This window comes from Ambystoma mexicanum, chromosome 9 (assembly GCF_040938575.1).
Source record: "Ambystoma mexicanum isolate Mex_15411 chromosome 9, UKY_AmexF1_1, whole genome shotgun sequence".
Taxonomy (NCBI): Eukaryota; Metazoa; Chordata; class Amphibia; order Caudata; family Ambystomatidae; genus Ambystoma; species Ambystoma mexicanum.
In genome coordinates, this window is record NC_090931.1 from 175,908,414 (window position 1) to 175,930,153 (window position 21,740).

The window sequence follows — 21,740 nt, forward strand, 5'->3', positions numbered from 1 at the left end:
TCAAATCGTGGTGAGTAGGCATTTGTCCTCATTGGGGGATTAGCACCTTAACTTTGGTCATCTGACCTTTTCAGGACAAAGGGGATACCTTCATTATTGGAAAATCCCCTCTCTTTGGCCATCTTTTTAATACACTATACATAATGTTGTATGCATAAATAATTGCAGTTTAGAGCTGACTGGTTACTATGAAATTACAATGCATTGCATCAAGCCCCTCTCACGCAACCACCACCTTCTTAAATGTGTCACTTAACTGCAGCCATATGCCACAAACACTGAGGAAGGACAGCAGCGCTAGTATTTTTTTCTACAGTCAGAATATGACGTCGGGTACAACGTGTGCCAATGATAGGCCTACTCTGTCCGGCTGCGTTTCCGGGCGGCAGGCACGTGGACCAATGGGGAAGCGAGCGCCTGACGCGACGCGCAAGGACAGGACTATGGCCAATGAGTTGGCGCCGCGTCCAAGCCTGCGCGTTGCAGACGCCGGGTACGGCCGGTGCGAGTGTCTGAAAGGTGGGATAAGATCGGAGCACACGCCAGGTCTGCAGTGTTCTGCACGAGGGGGGACCCGGATGTACGGCAACGCAAGGTGAGGCAGAGTATGTTCCTGGGGCGCTACCTGCAATACTGTCAACGTTTGCTATAGAGGATATGTAACTTGTGGTTGGCAGCGATGCAGCCACTGAAACGGTTTGCTACGGCCGCCGCAGAGTTGCTCTTGTGATGGGGCACTTAGTAGTGAAGTTCGGGGCGACCACAGGGTCTCGACGCTGGAGTGGTTGTTCTCCTGGGACCATGTGGGGTCCGAACTGGGGTGGATTTCCTAAGACCGTGTAGCGGTCAATATTTAATGCAACATGTCAGACCCTAGGGTAAGGGAGCAGCGAGTCGTGACATGGAGTATTACCTCTCATGGGACACATGAAGGCTCGAAAGGTTGTAATAATGTCCAATGCTATGGAATGAAGGCTCTTTCGTGTGTCCCGTGGTAAGGGGGAGGAATGGGAACGGTGTTGGTCAAGTCTAGGGGCACATATTGGGACCTGTTCTAGTACTTTCCGTATGTACGAGATGCACGATTGGTAGTTGAGTCTGGGTGAAGGGTCTGATGCCCTAGGTTTCCCACCCGGGGTAGGGATTCTGAGGCTCCATGAACGATAATATCTGGCTGCCAAGTATTTAGATGGGGAAATGTAGAATCTAACACCCTCGCACCCCCGATTGGGGATACACGAGTTGGTGGCTGTCGGAGGGCAAAGGCCTTCCATAGGGACCCACACTAAAGTGCCCGAGAGTATATTGTGTCGGACGCTCGGTCAGGCCTGGCTGCCGAGAAGGGATATCTCCTAAGGTCCCAGGCAGGGCAGGCTCTGGGGGGGGGATCTGAGGAGGGTGCTCTAGTGTTGGTAGCGTGACTGAGGAGTCGCACACAAAGCCATGGAAGGTAGGACCTGAGGGTTCTCCTAGGTGAAGGAGCTTGGAATCTTTGCCCGCTTCAGTTGATGGTGCTGAATGAACGACTACACAATGTCGTGCTCACTACACCCAGTCGTCTCATGGCACTGGTCCGATCATCATCCATTTTAAAAGTTTTTCTGGCCGATGTCTGAATGGAACTAGAATGTGCTTAGCTAGGTGCTGGCAGTGTGTGACTACAATCTCACAATTTAGTTCTTTCGTTCACAAATGAGTGCACCCCACACCCCCCTTGGATGAATTCCACATGGAAGCGTGTGCGTGCAGTTTAGATTGGTTTGCTGGGACCTGTGTGATGGGCAGCTTGGCCCTTTTTAGGGCTATCGGATCCGACCTCTTTTTGCAAAATACAAGTTCTGCGTGGGCCAACTCCTGCTCATTGTCATTTGCTTGATTAGCCGCTCCTGCAGAGATTTGTGGGTCAGCCCTTCTCGGTGTGTAGAGGGTGGTCACAGCACTTCAAGCAGGGCTACAGTGATAAGGCCATTGCCACGTGGGAGACATGGAGCAAAGACTATAATCTTACCAGAAATCACAAACGATACAGGTTGTTTTTGGACATATCTGAAAGGTTGGGTGTCGTTTCATTAACTTGTGGCAAAGGATTGTTTCTATGACACCTTTTCAAGCTTGAAAGTTGCACCGATCGGGTACCTTGTTCACTTACGTACAATGCTATTTATGATTATGTCAATTCAGGATTGCTCCCATCTTGCATGGGTTAGCTTGATACCCGCAGCTACGTTTGGCTTCTATGGCCAACGGGTGCCTTCAAAACACATAAATGTGACATTAACTTTGAGTATTTGAGAATGTTAATGAAGAATTGGAACACATTTAAACACAATGGTTCATACAAAATGGACAAAAAGGAGCCTATCTCGTAGTTTGTTTCCTCTGCGGTAGCTCCTGTCTATGGGTAAATGCCCGACACCCAGGAGCTGGTCTTAGCTCCTGCTCATTGAATCACAATTTCGTACCCAGCAATGACATGTATGGTTGGTGCTTTCATGGTTCGTCATATGTTCTCATTCCAGATATGCTCATGTTGTGCAAGTTATTTTTTATCCATGGGTGTTGACGGTACACCCTGGAAAACGTATTTGTAATGAAGAGCATTTTATAATACTCTTGGCTAATTTCATGATTGTGGTTTATGCTCTTTAGAATGTTTCCTGTTCAGTTTCAAGTGTTCTTGTTTGGCATTGTAATTCACTCCTCTATATATTCACTGAATTATAAAATAGTCAGAATCCTGTAAGTAGTAATATCTGCAAATGTAGCCTCCTCAAAACACAGTTCTTTGAATTTGGCTCCCTCGTAGGCACCTCCAGATTTAAGTGACTGCCATGCAAAGCTGTGCTTAGCACTAGCTCGTCACAACGTTGGGTGGAGTGTGTGTTCATAGTATCTGATGCAGGCGAAGCTGTATCGTTTGGGGAGTAGGGGGGTTGCTAGTTCAAACATCTTTTCTGTCGCTGTCCGAGGTACCTTTCATCTGTTCGCACTATGAGTGGGTACACAGTAGTAGAGCCCTACATATCCTGCTCCAACTCGTTTTTCTAATGGATGCTAGGCAAAAAGATTTTAAGCCAGTACCGAGTGCTTATAGGTTTTCTTAGCGAGTTTGATGGTTGGACTTGGAGCACAGAAGCTGACAGCTCTTCAATAGTGCCAGCAAACGCAGGACAATGACCACCTCGTATCAAGTCCTGATGCGTACTCTTATGCTGATATCTACTCTAATGAACACCCCAGAGTAAGAAGCGTCAGGACCGAGACACAAACATTCATTTGAGAGTCCCTTGGAAGAGTCATGTCATCCGAAAGAGCTTTATAATTGCAATCAAATTCAGTTAATGGCACATATTGTTTGTGTGTATGTTAAACATTAATTATGATTGCGTTTTTTTTTTAGTCCACTGCTGTCAGTGACATTTAAAATTGTTATACTACACTCTCTACATTTGGAAGCCACATAATGTTGTTCTCAGTGATACCACAAACGTTTTGACTAAAACCAATCACACGAATAGTTGTAACCGCGGTAGTGAATGAACTGCAGTAGTGTTCTACTCTGTTTCTGTTCCTTGCTGTGTTTCAAGTGCCAATTCGCAGCTTGGTTAACATTGAGGTTCTGGAGTATGGTGTTTCTTTTCAACCATGAAATCTCTTGGATCCTTTGTTAAAGAGCTGGTGCTTGAAGATTTGTGTCCAGAATGTCTGTCCAAAATTGGCTGCCCAAAAGATGTGTTTATCCAAGTAAGTATTGGATTGGACTAACGTTGATTTTTCTCTCGTTTGTCTGCAGGCCATTGTCCAAGCTCCCTGGATTTACCATGGGAAAGATAAATCTGCCACTGTGTGTGCTGTCCTTCTTCCTGCTGGTCCACTTCCCTTCAATGACTGGTATGCATTATATAACGTGTTCAGTGAGCATAAAACAAGTGTATCTGTATCTTTTGCAATGGCAGGTATATTGCAGCGTTTGTGTTTACAATGCTACAGCCCTCTTGGTTGCGATTGGTGCAATGCTGTGATTAAATCCAAGGTAAGGATGGTTTGCCAGTACCGTGCCTGTCACAAAAGGTTTATGGCGTTTTCTCTTGACTGGTGTTTGGGAGATTTATCATTTGTATGCTTCATCCCCTCCTAGTGAGACCCCCAGCACTTTTTGCTGGATTTCTGGACCTTTTTCTTTAATCCTGAATGAGTGGAGCCTTTTCCCACTCATTCATTCTTATGGGCTGTCTTTTGAAACTTTCCTTTTGTATTATACTGACCTGTGGAGTCTCTTTTTTTTTTTCCTCTCTTTTAAGGCAATGTATTTTTCTAATGCAGCACACAGCTCCTTATGGGCAGTGTTTGCTGGAGACCCTTTGAGGTTATTTATCCTAGAGTAACCACAGTTCTTCAGGATGGAGATTTAGTATCTCCTAAAACATTATAATCTGAGAGATTGGCACACACCACCTTCTGTAGAGTGCCAAAGGGATACTTGGTATCCGCCTTCTCTCTGCTCATGTGACTTTTATGTCAGATGGACAATCTCCTAGTTATGGCTGGTGTTGGTGGACATGTTCTAACAACTATTGTGTGAATTTTCTACCGCATGCTTTGTCCATAGCCCCGGTTATATACAGTAGGTTTGGCCAAGTACTAACTTGGTGGCTCCTTTATTTTTTCATCATTACTAGCGTGGTTGGTCTTTCAGTCCATCTTCCACCGTCCTGGGAGGGGGATGCATGTGAGTGTGTCTTGCCTTGGGTGTCCTTGCCTAGGCCCCAGTGTGTCTGGGCAGGCAGGAAGTGAGGGAGCAGTTTTTCACTCTGCCTGAATTGAGCCTGTTCCCACTGGGGGTCTGACTGTCCTGATTGCACAGCCACCCGCCCCTTTCTGTAAATTACTGAGAGACTGCAGAGGAGTGTGTTGGAACTGTTTAAAATTTGAGGGAAGAAGACCCTTTGCAACATGTGACGCGACCACTGCTGTCCTGACCCCGTCCTCTGTGTGACAGAGTAACTCTGAAGAGGACTCCTTCCCTTTGACTGGTGGGAGCAACCAGTCCCAATACGAACTTTGATTTGAGCCATCTTCCAAGTCCTGTGAGTTTCCAGAACTTCAAACCCTCGATACTTGCAGACCTTCTGCCCATTCCAAGTGCATCGATGTGGAAAGGCCAAATTAATCAGTCTTTGCTGAGCCCTCAAGGACCTGCCTGAGACCCAATCCACCTCTCCCAGACCTCCTCAGCAGAGTGTGGGACTGTAAGAAGCGAAGAATATTGACCTGGCGAATCACGTCCTTTGTTGCTGCTGCAGAAAAGGCTCCAAAACCAGTGTCCAGAATAGTTGCTGAAAGTCGTGACAGAGTTCCGACTTACGAAGAGAGGTGGAGCGGTATAGCATCCCTCTTCATTTTTATACCTTGCAGATTTGGGAAAGGCATTTGAAACATCTACCCTCAATAGTCCTCCAGTGGGGAGAGAGATTAAATTGGATTGCTTATGCAGATGACTTGGTTCTCTTAGATTACACGTCAGTCAGCCTCCAAAAGATGTGGACTGCTTTGGAGACATGTGCAAAACTAAATGATCTCTCTATAAACCCAGCAAAATCATACCTGGTCAAATTTCAAAGGTCTTGCAAAAAATCTCTAATCCAGGTCGTCCTTAAGCAAAATGTACCAATCACAAATGGAGTAACATATTTAGGCATCAACGTCTGAGCATTTCCCACACTAATGGCATTAGAGCTCGAACTTGACACTAAAGCAGATCAAATATTTTGTCAAATGAAGAAATTGATGTACTCTTGCTGCCAGTTTTCACTACTTCCATTGATAACATTCTATATAGCAAAAGGAATTCCATCGCTGTTGTATGGGATTGAAGAAAATCTGATAACCGGGCACATTAACTGGTCATGACTAGAGGGTCATGGATGGAAAGAAGTGCTGGGCCTTCCGATCAGCCATTTAAGATGATCTGGGTCTATTCTCAATATCACCACAGGTGGCCTGGAGGGTTCTCTCATTGTATAGACTAATATGATCCTCTAAGTCGGAATCTCTTTTATAAAATATAAATGAAATGTTAAATATGCAGTGCAATACAAATCAATCTTGACTTGGATGCCTGTAAAATGTTAGAACATTTTTCAATGTACAGAAAATGATTTATTGACCAATCCTCAAACTCAAATGTGCCATGTTAAAATGTGACTGGAAAAACACCATCAAGCAAGTAAAAAGGTCAAAAGTGGCCAGCACATTGTCCACTCTAGACAAACCAAGGGGCTATCTTGCTAAATATCTGAGGAAGTTTCAAAGTTTAGCCGGAAGAACTACTTTCTTAAGGCTTTGTCTCAATCTTCTACTGAAGGGCGAAGTAAGATTGGTCTGTAATCAAGAACATGTGCCTAATAGTTTCTGCACGTATTGTCAAATGCCCATTTTGCATAATCTGTTGGATTCTAAACGGACCCAAGATGCTTTGTCCATAGAGAAGAATGTCTGTATGTGGATGAATTTTGGGAAAGATGAATTGCAGGACAAAACTTTATTCACCAATGAAATTGTAAAAATCCTGCAAATATTGGATTAGCGCTCTCGATGACTGTTTTAAATTAATGTTTAAATGATTTATTTGATATTTCTAATTTTGTAACATGTTTTCTAATGTTATGAAAAGTCGCCATTTTTCTGCTGTGACATAATAATAAACAACATTGTTATTGAAGCCAACACCAACACCATTACTTCCGGGAAAGGGCCACAACCAATTCACAGGTAAGTAAATTAATCTTGTATATTTTTCAGAATGGCACAACACTCATTTAAAGTAAGAACTTTTGTAACTGCTCCACTCTGAATCACAGTTACCAACTAACTTCTTTCATAAGTAAGTAACTTTTCAACACGTGTTGTTCCTATCAAGGCAGACCCCTTTACTTATCCATTCCGTCCCTTCTTCTATAGTATGAGTTCACTCCGATGCAGAAGAGGGACCCTAATGGTCTAGGTGCCAGCTGTAGGAAGGGTGAGGTGGGGGTTCAGTTGCAGGCAAAATCAGAATTCCAGTGTAAGATTGTTCAAACAAGTAGCTCACTTTTAAAGTTGGTGTCCAGGGACTTCAAAGAAGCCACCCTAGGAGGATTCTGCAGAAACCCTGGGTGAGTGGCCTCCCAATCATAGAAAGCGCCCCTAAACTATACAGAAATCACAAAGGCTTAAGGTAGGTAAAATACCCCAGCCACCACAGTACCTCGGCACAGAAGAATTGCAGCAGGAGGACATAAGAATCTGCAGCCAAAAACCCAGTCGATGAAGATGGAAGACAGGACTCTGGAAGAGTATCTGTACGCAAGAATCAACGAGGAAGGCTCCAGGTAAGAGCTTCTTCGCGGCTGGATGCAGCTCTGTGGTTTGGCGCACTTTTCAGGAGTCGGAAGAAGACTATTGCTGGTCTGATTCTCGTCACTTGTAAGGTCCATAACTCCTTTCAGTACTCAAATCTTGTCTATGGAGGTCCAGCAGGATGCCACCAAGTTTCAACTCAATTGCCAAAACTATACTCCGTCCGCTGGGTATTGGGATATTGCAGCACAACCTGGGATGGCTCAAAATGCAGGCCTTTTTTAGTCTAGTGGATCTCACGAGGCTCTGGGTCAGGGTCGTCTTCGCAGTCCCACAGGTTTCTTGGAAGGAAGGGTAACAGCAGGCTCTGGTTACAAAGCAGGCTCTCCCATAGTCTCAGCTGCGCTTTCGTCATATTCCTCTTTGGATTTGGTTCCAGTGGTAGACTACCTCTTCAGCTTCCAGGATCAGACTTTTATGCAGGAACTCACTCAATCAAACAGACTTGCAACATTCCAGGGGGTGGGCAGTTGGCGGTCCTTTCGGGACAGCCAGTCTCCCAGTTTGAACTGGATTATTGCAGTCAGGCTGGAAGACAAATCGCTGAGTTTTGGACTCCTCCCTCACTTCCTGCCTTCACAGGCACCCTGGAGCCAGGGTGTGCTTGACTGAGGTCTCCTGCCAAAGATAATTAACACAAAGGATCTTCCTGCCCTGCATATCCGTAGAGGGGATTTGGAACACTGAAATGGTGAAAAAAAAAAGGGGGCGGTGGGGGCATTTTGGTAAAGTGAGCACCCATGGGTGCCTTTACCGGGGCTGTGGAAACATCAGTGCACTGAATTCGTAGAAGGGTTCACTGCCACTAGCCATTACAGGCAAGCTTGGCCTCCTGTAACAGACATGTTAGTTAAAATGAGAAAGGGGATGCATTGCACCTCCCCAGAACCACACAATAAGGTGGGGTGTGCTGGTCTCGCCTAAATAAAGTTGAGGATAAAATATTCTTTCTATCCTTGAACTTTAGTTCCCACAAGGTAATTCTGAGAAAGTTAAAAGGGGGGAGCCCCAAGGGCAACACAGCAACAATAGGTAGTGGGTAAAGCCTTATATAGCTGCTCTTGCTCTGCTGGTTGCATTATCAACTATGTCAACAGATCTTGGAACCTGCTCCCAAACCAGATGTGCTGAAATACCTTTAGCCTTGGCACTACTGCACATTGACTCCAAAGACCGACCCAAGTCATGCTAACTTTTTCTTGCTGACAATACAAGACATTTCGGTAAACGCTAGCTCATACCTTCTGCTTGCCTTTCTCTTGCAGACAGCCTGAGGGGGTGACTTCCTTTGACAGAAATCCTACCATTAGACCCCCCCATCCCCCAAATAACGGTTGACTTTAACAAATCAGAGGAGCATATTTTCAACTATCTCAATATAGTAATTAAACCTAAAGACGACAAACATCTCTAAACTCACATTCCCTAGTTAAACATGCATTTGCGATTGCTGATTATATTTGCATACAAAAACAAGATATCCTGGCACTTTCGGTAACATGCCTACATGAGACTGTGCAGATTGCTATTAATTCTTTGCCTACAGGATATAAAATACATGGAGCTGATCGTATAGATCAACGGGGTGGGCGTTGTGGCTTACTGTGAAAGACTACTTTAACTGTCAAGCCTCTAATACTCAACACCTGGATGGCTGTGAAAATCTTAGTGAAAATTAACCCGCACCTCTCTCACTATACTTACTCTTTATAAACCTCCCCAAACCCTCCCGTCTTTTGAAGAACCGCTTCTAGAACTGCTAAATAGCATTACAAAGGCCAACTCATCTGCACTAGTAATGGGAGATGTGAATGTATGGGCTGATGACCCATCCAACTCCTCAGCCACGTCTTCGCTTTCCTCCCTGGCTACACTCAATTGGTGGAAGACCCAACACATCAGTGTGGTCGTACCTTAGATTGGATAGTATCTTACAATGTCCATAGCTCTGCCACTAGCACCCAATTATGCCCATAGTCGGATCAATTGTTTGTAAATACTACCATTAGGCATCAAAACTCACCCCTCGATTGGATACCAGTGCTAGGTTAGAGAATACCTGCCCGAACAAACGTCTTGGCCACAGCCTTCTCTACTCTTCTCTCTATCAAACTAGGTCATATTGAAGCATTTGTGAAAACCCTGACATGGTCTGTCAATTATCTGCCATTAAGGATACCATTGATATCCTGGCTCCTGAAAAAACAGATGGTAAACGTTGAAACCATTAAGAAAACATGGTTTTATGATATTGTGGAAGCAAGGAAAAAAGGGCATTTGAACGAGAATGGAGGAAGAATCCTTACCCAACTACTATGGAAAAATCTAAAAAATTGGTACAAAAATATAAACGCACCATCATCGAATCTAAAGGGAAAACATATAATGCACGCATTGACAATGCCAAATGATCTATTTTAACATTCTTAAAGGATTTGAGTCACCCCCCCCTTTTTTTTTTTTTTTTTTTTCTTTCTTTCTTTCTTTCTTTCTTTCTTTCTTTCTTTCCGGTTTCCAAAGATTCCAAATGGGTGTCAATCAATTCCGGATGAATTTGTGAATAAAATTGCGGGACACTGCCTAACTATATCTAACCAATTGCCTAGCCTGGAAATTAACAATGACTCCGCCAAATTAGACAGTATACATTTGGCCACTTTGGCATCCCTTCCTAAGTTTGATTTTTATAGTTGCTCGTAAAGTGAGGTTTTGGAGACTGTTACCAACATGAAGTCCACATCATGTATGGGGGACTCGTGCCCCTAACATTCTGAAAGGTTCCCTAGATGTCCTGATGCAAAATAATTTGAGACCGGCATTGTACCTGCTGTTAGGGAGAATTCTCAATTCTGTGGTAATTCCCTTCTACCTAAGAGACCACCAACCCCCCAGCCCTTTTGCAGGACTTTTAATTTTGATCCTGGCTGGAGAGAGTGAGACCTTTCCCACTCTCGTATTTTCTTTGATTTGAACCTTGTTGCTATTGGTTTTTGAGTCTGACAAACGCCATAGGCGTTTTTTTATATTGTGACACAGCACCTTCAGTGCAGTGGCACAGAGAAGTCCTTTGGATTTCTGCTAACTTCTCTTGGATAAACTACTGTTTCCAAGAGTCGTAAAGTGAAATTGACTTTACTTACCTTTTACTCTTTGTAGACCCAGCACACACTATCTTCCATAAGTGCTGGAGGGGTTACTTAGTTTCCCCTTTGTCTACCTTCTCATGTAACATTTTTGTTACCCTTTCTACAATAATTTTATTTTAAACGGTTTTTATTATTTTTTTAAAACGAAACAATACAAACCAAACTGGCAGCGCTTTTTGCAACAAACACATGAACATCAATTAGTCAAGACAACTGCTCCCCAATTCCCCCCCCCCTCAAGAGTTTGTTTGTCCTTCTCATTCCGTATCTGCTGCGTGTGGCAGGGTATCTCCTTCTGAGACTGCAGAATCCGTTATTGTTCCAAACAGTCCTGCTATTAATACTCTCCATGCCAGCAGGGTACTCGCTTCTTCCCCACACTTGCTACATGCCTCCTGCCATACCACCGTTTCAGCCTCCGCCCATTTCTGCAAATCCCGCCACCATACCTCCACCCGTGGCTTATGGCACTGCTTCCATCCCATGGCAATCCTTAGTTTTGCGAGCACATATGCCAAGTCCTTCAATTTCCCAACATGTTTAAGTTTCCGTGGTCTGGGAAACCCTCCCAACAGGCAGGCCCAGGCCGTATCTATAGTGAGCGTGACCCCTTTGTCCGCTAGTATTTGCGCCACTTCTCCCCAGAAACTCTCAATCACTGGGCAAGACCAAAACATGTGTCATATCAGCATCTTCCTTATCGCATTTTGGGCACGCTTGTCGTCCCACATTTACAAACTTCGATATTCTCATCGGGGTCATGTAAGCTCTGTGCGTCATATACAAACCCTTTCTACAATTAATGGCTGGGGGCAGTCGTTTATTTGTGTTTTTTTTTTTTTACTGCAGGCTGAATCCTCAGCTGCAGTATTGCACCCATGGCCCCAGTCCTTTTTCACTATTTCTTGTTGGAAAGGTCCTTCTTGAGACTTACTCTGCGTGCCAAACCAGGTTTGGTCCCTTTTTGTCCTTGGTGGCATTCACTGGTGAAGCCTGCCACTGGCACTAGTGTGTCTGGCATGGCAGGAAGCAAGGGAGGTTCCCTGTATTTGGTCTATTTGGTTACAGGTATGCACCCAAAGGTGATTGGCTGTCATTAGAGGACAGCCACCCTGCTGTGAGTGATAGCTAGGCTGCGACTGAATGGGAGAAACATGCATGAAAGTCGTGGTCTTTTGCAAGGAAGGCGGAGTCGACCACTGGACGAATAACCGAAGAAGAAACTGGAAGAGAAGCCTGCTGCAACCTCCTGGACCGTTGGTTTGCCAGGTGAAGCCCTGCTGCAGTGCTGAAGCTCCAAATTTCTAATGGACTAGAGACTCCCGGAAAGGATGACTTCTCCCCTTGGGTTGGTGGGACCAATCCACCTCAAGACTAACTCGCCTGGAACCCCTCTCTGCTGGCTGTACTTTTTGTGCTGCTGCAGGAACACAGAGTGCCAGGGGACAGGAACACCAGGACAAGTGCTTCGCCTTTAAGCCGGACCCGAGCTCCAGGAAGATCCTCTGGACTCCCTCAAAGCAGGACTAACCAAGCCTGAGCCACCCCAACAGTGCTGGACCCCAGAAGCAAGGAAAGTCCAGTGTCCAAGAACCACAGTGGTGCTATTTGCAAATAGCTGAAACCGTGAAGTACTTCTGATATGGAGTGTGCTCATTGCTGCCGACGACCTTAAAACCGTAGTGCAGGAGTCCCGAGACGTCCTCCCTCTTGTCCCCACGACTGAGGCCCAGGATCTGCAGGACTACAACAGGAAATGAAGCCAGTGGGATCCTTTTCTTCAGACTCAAGGTACTGTGTAACTAGGGGTACTTACTACTTGTGTAGCTTGCTTGCTCTCACTGTAGACTTGCATTTGCTGCCCTTTGCAGGGTTGTTTGCATCTTTGCTTCTCACAAGCCTTTCAGCTTGTGGCCCAACAGTGATTTTTTTTTTACAACAAAAACTCTTTAACGTTGTGCAAGAGTTTTGTGCTATCTTCAAGAAGTCCCTCAGCTCCCCTAGACTCTTGCTCAATTGACATTCGCTGTCCTGGCTTCCTGAACACTCTTCTTACCCTCTGACTTTGTGTTTAACTGTCTCTCCAAAAAGTCATGCATACCTTACTTGTATTGCTAGGAAAGGGTTAACCTATATTTAATTGGGGTATTGAACAGTGCTTACCTGTCTGAGAAACTTCTTAACCTGTGTTTCCTTCCCCCACCTTTTCCTTTTTGCCATAACTTCAGTATTACCATTTAGTGTGAACAGTGTCCTAACTATTGAAGTCACCTCAGGGTGTGAGGTCTCTGTGTGCCATCCCAAAAGGGTACCTACTTACTGAACTGAAGGAGTGTATTTTATTGTTGGCAATTGATTCCCTGCGAAAGCAGGCTTATTTTAAAACTGACTGTTAAATTAATAAATAAGACTCAAGGTTTCTTGATAAAAGTATTAAGTGTTATTTGAATACCTGTCACTGTGAGTCTGTTACAACCCTACAGCTCACATTGACCCCTCTTGGAATAAGACTGGCTGCTCAGTCGCTCTACCAACTTGTGTAGTACAGGCCTATATCAAAGGTGGGGTTACCTATTGCCAAGAGTACAAAGCTGGTGTAGTCTCCCACAGGGTTACTACATACAATCTTGCTGCTCTGAAGGATATTTGGGTTACTCCTCTTTTGAAAAAGGACACACTTGACCCTGCAGTTCCCAATAATTCTCGGCCAGTCACCAATGTCACAGTGGCATACTTGCAGCTCCAGAAATGTATAGACGAAAATAAACTTAACTTTTACCAATCTGGTTTCAGATCCCAACATGCGGCAGCATTTTATATTATTGACCACAATTAATTGCATAACACAATTATTGCCAACTGGTCAGAAAATGCTGCCCAGAGGATTTTGAAAGGGCTCGGGCTAACCCAACTCTCTGACTTGTGGCATACTGCAGAGGTCATGGTCATCTTCCTTGTTGGCTAACGTCTATATTGGGCCATTTCTTGTTCTACTTGACGGTCTGGGTGTCTAGTTTTCTAACTATGCGGATGACACCCAGATCTTGTTAGTACTATCTGGAAACTCGCATACGACCTTGTGCTCCTGCTTTCATCCACATGTCTCCATTGATGTATTTGGACCAGTAGTGCACATAGTACTACAGGAAGAAATTGCTATTACTGCCCAATTGGAAAAAAGTAAGCATGTATTTTTTTTTTTGTGTATGAATTACTATGTGCAAAGGAATTATGTTACAAAAACGTTTCAGTTTTCTAGTTCAAGCATATTTTTACACGCTTATAAAATGCATGCATTGAGAATTGGACTTAAGAGGGAGTAAACTACTCCCTCTTCAAAATGTAATCTGGAACACTGGTTACTGTGGTCACTTCTTGTGTACACTGGCATGTTCCAGTAGTTAATAATTCTGTAATGCAAACTGTTTCCTCTTGGCATGCAGTTGATAAACTTTGATTCTGAAAGGCAAAAGGCTTCAGAAATGAGCACTTGCTTGTAATGATCAATTTCATAGTACAGACGGCATGCTGGCACAGTTCTCTGTTTTTCTCCAAGATGCCAATAAGATACCAACTTCCTGCTTACCCTTCTCTTTCCATCTTTAGAGTCTCTGGCTGTGATGTCCATAGATCTGGGAAGTGAGTGGATGAAGGTGGCCCTTGTAAAGCCAGGTGTTCCGATGGAGATAGTTTTAAACAAGTAAGTTGTAAACCGTTTTACTTTTTCTCAAGGAGAATTAAACTACATTTTGGAGAAAAAAAAGGTTGGGCAAAGGATGGTTGGGATTCATTCATAACTGACATTATCTTAAACATTTCGTAGAGCTGGCTTCCACGTTTGTTTAATTTAAAATAGTTGCCATACCCGCAGATGGTGTCACCGGGCAGTGCTTGCAGTATTGTAGCTTTTACTGTTGCTTGTGAAGGTGTTGGTGCTTTTCTGGGGTTGGCTGTAGGGATTTGCCCAACATTTATGGAGCGCACCATGGTTGCTGCTGCTTTTTGTATGTTTTGGGACCTCTTGAGGTTCAGTCTAATGACCTTGTAATTCTTGTTTTTAGAGAGTCGAGGAGGAAAACACCGGTTGCTGTTGCACTGAAGGAGAACGAGCGTCTTTTTGGCGAGAATGCCGTCGCAATGGTGAGATTTCTTTATATGCGAATGCCTTGCCTTTCCCCTAGAAGCAGCTGCCACTTCTCTATGCATGCAGGCTTGGAGCATCACCACATTATCTGTGAATTGTTGTACTATCCTGAAGCATGGTCTCTTCGTTCCATTACTCTAAAGCATGGCGCTGATGCTCTGGCACGTCATTTGTGAGCCTGTTCTGTGAAACACGAAATTAAGGAAAGTATTTAGAATCATTTTATCTCCTTCACCACCAACTCTTCCAGTAAAGTTCCTTTACGTCGAGGCACAAAGCATACACTTGACTTGTGCATGACCACTGCCTGTCCCAGAAACCTTGGGAGCCTGCTAGTTTGTTTCGCTTATTCATTGTCCATTTGGTGTAGTCCAGCTCATGGGTTTAGTCACTGCTTGATTTGTGAGTCTTGTGGCATTTTAACAAAACATTTCTTTTAATTATAATTCCGATCCCTGTTTGTCAAATGAAAACTAGTTAATTACTATGATTTGTGATATCTTCTGGTTTTTATCTTGCATACCTACACATGTTTGTTCTCTTCTCTTTGCATGTTTTGGAGTACTGGCTGAGGAGGGTTGCAAAATGGTATTTCACCTTCAGTTCAAGCCTAATTTTTATTTGAACGGTTTGATGTCAACCAAGATAATGACAGACCACTGTTCTTGTAATATTTCTAAATGTTCCTCGGTGGATTGACATTGTAAATCTCTTGGGTTTTATTTTATTCTCTTGATTTTTCTTTACCTCTTGTGACGCTGTCGTTAGTGTTTTGAGAGACATGGGAATGTAGGGCTGCTCTGTTCACCTCAGTTATGCTGGAAGCCACCACATTTGCCATCAATAAGTAGGGCTCTAATTGGAGTGAGTCATTGTGAGCTAGTAGTGTATATGGTGTGCAGCAACCCTAACTTCAACATGACACTGAACAATGTTACTTTTTCTTTCTAGTATAGTAACACATTGTTTAGGAGTACATTGCAGGAAATTTGAAATATGCTAAAAACTACTTCTGCACATTAAAAAAAGTGAATGCTTGGGTAGCTGTTCAGTAATGTCGCACATCAACACCTGACTTTGAAATATTGTAAATTCCAGAAAGTACAGAAGCTGACTTTTTTTTATAATACATATATATATTTTTTTTAATACTATATATTTGTTCTAAAGTATCACGTTTCCAAATATGTGTATTCGTGGGAATCCTTCATGGCCAACACAAGTATATTGCATGCTTGGATTTGTATGGCACTAGTTTTCTTCTAATCGGAAGTAGCCGCAGCTAGTAGTCATTTAAGTGGGCTTTTATAAGCTTCAAGGGGAAGCCAAATAGCTTGGGTATTTCAATCAATGTTGAATAGTGTGCATGTTTTGGTCATGAAGTGGCTTCCAAAATTGCCAAGACCAATTTACGTCCATTCAAGTGGATGCGTTAATGGCTGTCTCCTTAACTCTTCTAAATCAACATTGCTTTCCCCATCTTTGCTTTTCATTTGTCCTAGTACCTGTAGCCTTTTCCTAAATACTCTATTCTGGTTATTTGCTCGGCCACCTCTCTGTATATACATTCCCACCTCCCCTACCTTTCACCCGATGTTGTAACCCTGTGTACTTCTAACTGGCTTTTCTGGTTTTTGCAGTGTTACTCGGGCTTTATCCAAATTTTGACTGAAAACGTTTGTTTGTGTGCTTTGCCTTAAAGTGTCCTTAGAACTCCTAAGGCAGGGGTACCACATGTACTGCATCAAGTTCCAGAGAGGGTACCTCCTCTGTTAGTCATGTGGCTAGGTTGGTGGTAGCTTTGAGAGTGTCTAATCTGGCTTCTACTGCTGACCCAAGCAGTGTTTTGTTTTTTGTTCCTCTAGCTCAACCCTCCACCTGGGAGGTGCTGAATCGTCAATAATTGGTCTTCCAATGGGTCTTGGTCTGTTGGGGAGATTTCACGTTTATGCGTCATCCCCTTGCCTAGTGAGAGCCCTAGCATTTTTTTAGCTGGATGTCTGGACCATTATTTATGGGCTCTGTCTTTTGGAGCTCTTTCCTTTTGTATTATGTCCTATAGAGTCAATTTCTCTTCCATACCCCTTAAGGTCATCTGTATTTTAGTAGTGCAGCACACAGCTCTTTATGGGCAGTGTTCCTGGGAACCCTTGGGGGGCCTCTTTAAGAATTATTTTTCATATCCTAGAGTACAGTTCTTAAGAATAGAGATGCTTAGTATCTAGTGTTATAGTCGGAGAGATTGGCACACCACCTCATGTGGAGTGCCAAAGGGATACTTGGTATCCCCCTTCTCTTGGCTCCTGTGACCTTTATGTCACATGGACCATCTCCTAGTTATGGCTGGTGGATGTGTCCTACCAACTGTTGTGTGCTTTTTATACCGCAGGCTATCGCCATAACCCCGGTAGTGCACAATAGGGGCACCCAAGTACCAACTGGGGGTGGGGGGGTGCTCGGGCAGGCAAGAAGTGGGGAGGAGTTTCACTCCCCTGCCCTTTGTCTGCCTGAGTGGAACCAGCTCCCACTGGGGATCTGGCTGTCCTGATTGGACAGCCACCAGCCCCTTTCTGTAAATTGCTGAGAGAGATTGCAGAGGAGTGACTGCTGGAACTGGATAAAAGGTGAGGCAAGACGACACCGGAAACTGAAGAAGACGGCCAGAGATGCCTGCAGACCCTTTGCAACACCATGAAGTGTACACTGTTGTCCTGACCTAGTTTTCTGTGCTTCAGAGGAGCTCCGAAGAGGATGACTCCTTCCCTTTGGCTGGTGGGAATAACCAGTCCCAAGGTGTTTGATTTGAGCCATCTCGTGAGGGACAGCGAGTTTCCAGGGCTGCAAAACCCGATACAAGCAGACTTGCTGCCCATTTCGAGTGCAACGTTGTGGAAAGGCCAAATCTGTCAAGTCTTTGCTGATCCTTCAAGGACACTCCAGAGACCCGATCCAACTTGTCCAGACCCCCTCAGCAGAGTGTGGAACGTTAAGAAGTGAATCACGTCCTTAGTGCTACAGAAAAGGTGCCAGAAGCACAGAGTAACCGGAGTTGCTGGAAGCCGTGCCAGAGGTCCTCTCTCTAGACTGTCGCTGAGAGATCCGGCCAATGTCTTGCCTTTTCGACATCAGACCAAGGAGTCCGGAGGTCGGGTCCAGCGCCACCACATCGAGGAGAATCCAGGCCCGATCTTTTTTTCTAACCTAAAGGCGTTGGAGTGCCGCTTGCGTCCCTTTAGAGAGTCCCTAACATTGCCTCCATCTTGGTATAATCTTGCTACATCATAAAAACTAGGTACTTGAAAGTATCCACAGGAACCTTTCATATTTTGCTTCTTGGCAAGACTTTAAGCCCTCTCTGAACTGCCTTTAGCTAGAGTTGCGTTTTGGAACTGCTGTCCAAAGAAACTCCCTCTAGAACCTTAAGCCTTGCCAGTAGAACACTAACCAACTATTTTCCACAGAAGTCACTATCATATGTGTATGCAGAGTAAATGTCTTTACTGTTTTTCTGTGCGCGTTAATACCGATAATACGATAGAACTGTCATTACTGTTATAAGCTGTATCAAATGTAACCACGAGCAACTACAAACTAAGCAATGGCCTTTGAAAAGTATTCCTACATGTTTTGGTTTATTGTGCTAAGTATTTTAAAGTGAATCTTGTGTAAATATAATCTATATTTTAATATACATTAATGTGTAAGTGGTTTTTGATGTGCATTACAAACAAGGTTCAGTGTACTTGCCTACAGATCACATCTTCCTCTTATTATAAGCCCGACTGCTCTGCCACTCTACCAAGGTTAAAGCAGTAGTACATACTAAGTTGGGGGATCTACAAACTACTGGGATAGCTTACTAAAGTCTTGTCACCAAGTCTGACTTGAGGAAAACTCCCCTGACGGGGAGAGACAAAACTGGAGAGCATGCCTGGTGTCCTTTCTATAACAAATCTCTGGTCCATATGGAGCAGAGACACCGAGGCTCGGGAAGCAAAGGGACTCCTGGCTACTTCAATGTCCTTCAATGCAGGCATGTGTGGAACATCCAGAGGGGCCCTACAAGTAGGAGAGCTGACCTATCCAACTGATCAGTCGGAAGGAGAGCTTTAGTTGGCTCGTTCAGGCACCCTTCATTGTTGGATTTGGTGGAGCATCCAAGATGCTAGTGTAGAGCGTTTTATTTCCTCCTGCAGCAGAAGTGCAGATTGAGAGCTCCAGCACTTTACTTGTTATCCCTCCTCTGGAGGCAGTGAGTGAATACAGCACCAAATTGAAACCATGCAACATTCAAACAGACCGCCAATGGGCGACCCTCGTTCCAAGCATACCCAGGCATTGGGGAAGGGCTTGCACAGCCAAAAGAAGGTAAATGTGAACTACTCTGATACCGCCCCTTGCATTTGCCAGTCAGAATGGGATTCCTGCTGTCTACAGCGCCCAGTCCTGGGCTGCATACACACTATAACCAAATGATACACTGGGCCCCTCACAGGTCTTTCAGGCAAACAGATTACCTCTGTTTTTGTTCTTGAAGGAGTAGGTCAATAAGTACACCAGTTTGTAAATTGGCATACACAAGGTGGAAACCATATTCCACAAAGAAGAGGCTACCACCATCCAAGCCACATGACGGCGAGGAAGTACCCTCTTCTGGGACTCCTACAGTATATTGTTTGGGTACCCCTGCCTTAACCATCTAATAGCAGATCACCCAAAACTAAGCCACACTCTTGTCAATCTTTGTATTAAGCCTGGTCAAGAGGAAAACGGCCCAAAACCAGTGCAATGGGTTACATCATGATCCGATTAAGGGCCCTATCCACCCAGTCCTTCTCTCCAGAAACAGGCACTCTCAAAAAATTAAAATGAGAAAAAATACTCCAAATGCAAATATTAATCAAAAGACACTGAGCCTGGACCCCCTTCTGTGCCCCCCCCATACTGTTCCATAAATATGGTTGTAACCATGCTACCAGCAGATTTATCCCATGGAAAGGACCTCTTAATATTACTGCCCGACATGCACTTTTTAACATTCAGAAATTACTATGGGCAAAGAAGCCTGGATTACAATATTTTTTTTCATTCATCATTTTCTTTACACCCATTCACTGCCCCAGTAGTCTCAACCTTCAACTATAGAGGGTAAAATACACCACTTCCAAATTTTATGCTTAGCCTTGTTTCCACCTAAAACAGCCTTCTACCTCTATGATTGAGCATCTTCCATTTGTTTTTCATGTGAAAAAGATGACCCTTAGTTAAACCAGACATTTAGGCATGGCTGAAGAGGCTCAAGGAATTACCTGAGCTTTTATTAATGCACCATGTTCATCTTCTCTGTAGGCCATGAAGAATCCAAAGGTGACTTTCCGATACTTCCAGGACTTGCTGGGTAAGAAAGCAGACAACCCCCAGGTAGAGGTGTTCCGTTTGCGATTCCCAGAGCATGAGCTGGTGGAAGAACAGCGCAGAGGAACCGTGCTCTTCAAACTATCTGAGTAAGTTACCCTACCATGGGGCAATCCGTGGGTAAACTGTGGGGGGGGAAACGAACTGTTGCAGCACTGGCTGTACATGCTTCTAGGAAAGATGGCGAATCCCAACACAAATGCATGTCAAGTGAGAACATTCATAAGTATGGAGCATACTGAAAACATTATTTGAAAGGTGATTGCAAGTTGGCATCATCCGACTTATCTGGGCAAACTGAAATATTGGTGTATTAATAATTGAAAACCGCAAACATTTGGGGGTTGCGCGTTTTTAGGTAAATGGTTAATCCAGGATTTGGGACAGCATTTTAGGGACTTGGGTCCCATATCTTCACGTCTTGTTGGTTGAAATGTTTTAATGTTTGACTTTCAAGAATATTTGGTTTCTAAAAGATAGTTTAAAGATGGTGTTCTATATCGCTATAACTGTTTATCTATTCCTTCACCTTTCCCCTTACCAGAATACTCCTCATTTGAGTACTTGTATAAGATTTTCTCTGTTCCTCATGTCATTTCCTTTCTCATTGTTTACTGTCCATTTGGGGCATTCTATGAGAACGTTGACCACCTTCTTGGGCACATCCTACCTAGCCCCACTCCACTCGTCCTAGTTGGTGACTTTAATCTCCATCTCTCCTCTACTCATTCTGCCTCTCCCTTTCTAGCCATATTTGATTCACATCTGCTCTCCACTCGCCCTCATACTTCTGGTTCCACTTTCGACTTGATTTTCATTTCCTCATTTGTGTTTCCTGTTTATCTGCTCTACCTATCCTCTTATCCGACCACTCATTACTCTCTGCCTCATTGCTCCCACTCTCCTCTCCTAGTAGCTCCAGTTCTTCCTCTTCCAATACATTCTTTAGGCGTCACATATGCTACTTCAAATCCTCCCATCTCTATGAAACCTGTGTTAACTTCCTTCTGTCTCTTGCAAACTTTTCTGCTTTTCTGCTGACGAAGCAATGTCCACCATTTCTTCATCTCTTGCTTCTAGTCTTTAGCAACTTTATCCTCTTTCTCCTTTCCAGCTTACTTGCAAACCTGTCCAACCCTGGCTTTCTCCCCATCTCTGTGCTATGCGCCGCTTTCTTCGTTGCCTTGAAAGGCGCTGGCTTAAACTCTGTTCTCCTACCAATCACGCCACGTACTTCTCTTATCATACTCTCTGTGAACTGCATTAACTCTGCTAAACACACTAATTTCTCTGACCTTCTCCACACACAATCCACTCACCCTCGACGTCTCTTTCAAACATTGACTCTGCTTCTTTCTCCTCCTACCTGATCCTTCTATCAATTCATCCTTATCAGCATCTGATCTTGCAAAGTTTTTTTTTCTTCTAAAGTTCACTCTTTACGCCATGATATTCTACTTTCACCCTCTTAGAACTCCTCCCCTTCACCACTCCCTACCCCTTCCAACACTCTAACTTCGCCCCTTTTTCCGACTGGGGTGGCTCTCCTCTTGGCTAAAGCTCACCCCACTGCTGCCCCTACTGACTCTATTCCTTCCTCACATATTCCCCAAATCTATCCGCTGTTGGTACCTTTC

At 44.2% G+C, this 21,740-nt stretch overlaps 1 protein-coding gene across 2 annotated transcripts in view; it reads left to right on the plus strand.

Annotated features, from left to right (window-relative positions):
* The first annotated feature begins 405 nt into the window (after positions 1-405).
* Positions 406-21,740, plus strand: part of HYOU1 (hypoxia up-regulated 1) — a 485,286-nt gene continuing 463,951 nt past the window's right edge. Inside the window, exons 1-5 of one of the 2 annotated variants that reach the window (XM_069614392.1) lie at positions 406-595; positions 3,794-3,891; positions 14,151-14,244; positions 14,606-14,684; positions 20,038-20,192. In XM_069614392.1, coding sequence (XP_069470493.1) covers positions 444-595; positions 3,794-3,891; positions 14,151-14,244; positions 14,606-14,684; positions 20,038-20,192 — 578 coding nt within the window. In that variant the 5' untranslated portion in view covers positions 406-443. The remainder of the gene's footprint in view (positions 596-3,793; positions 3,892-14,150; positions 14,245-14,605; positions 14,685-20,037; positions 20,193-21,740) is intronic. The other variant, XM_069614393.1, reaches the window with a different exon arrangement.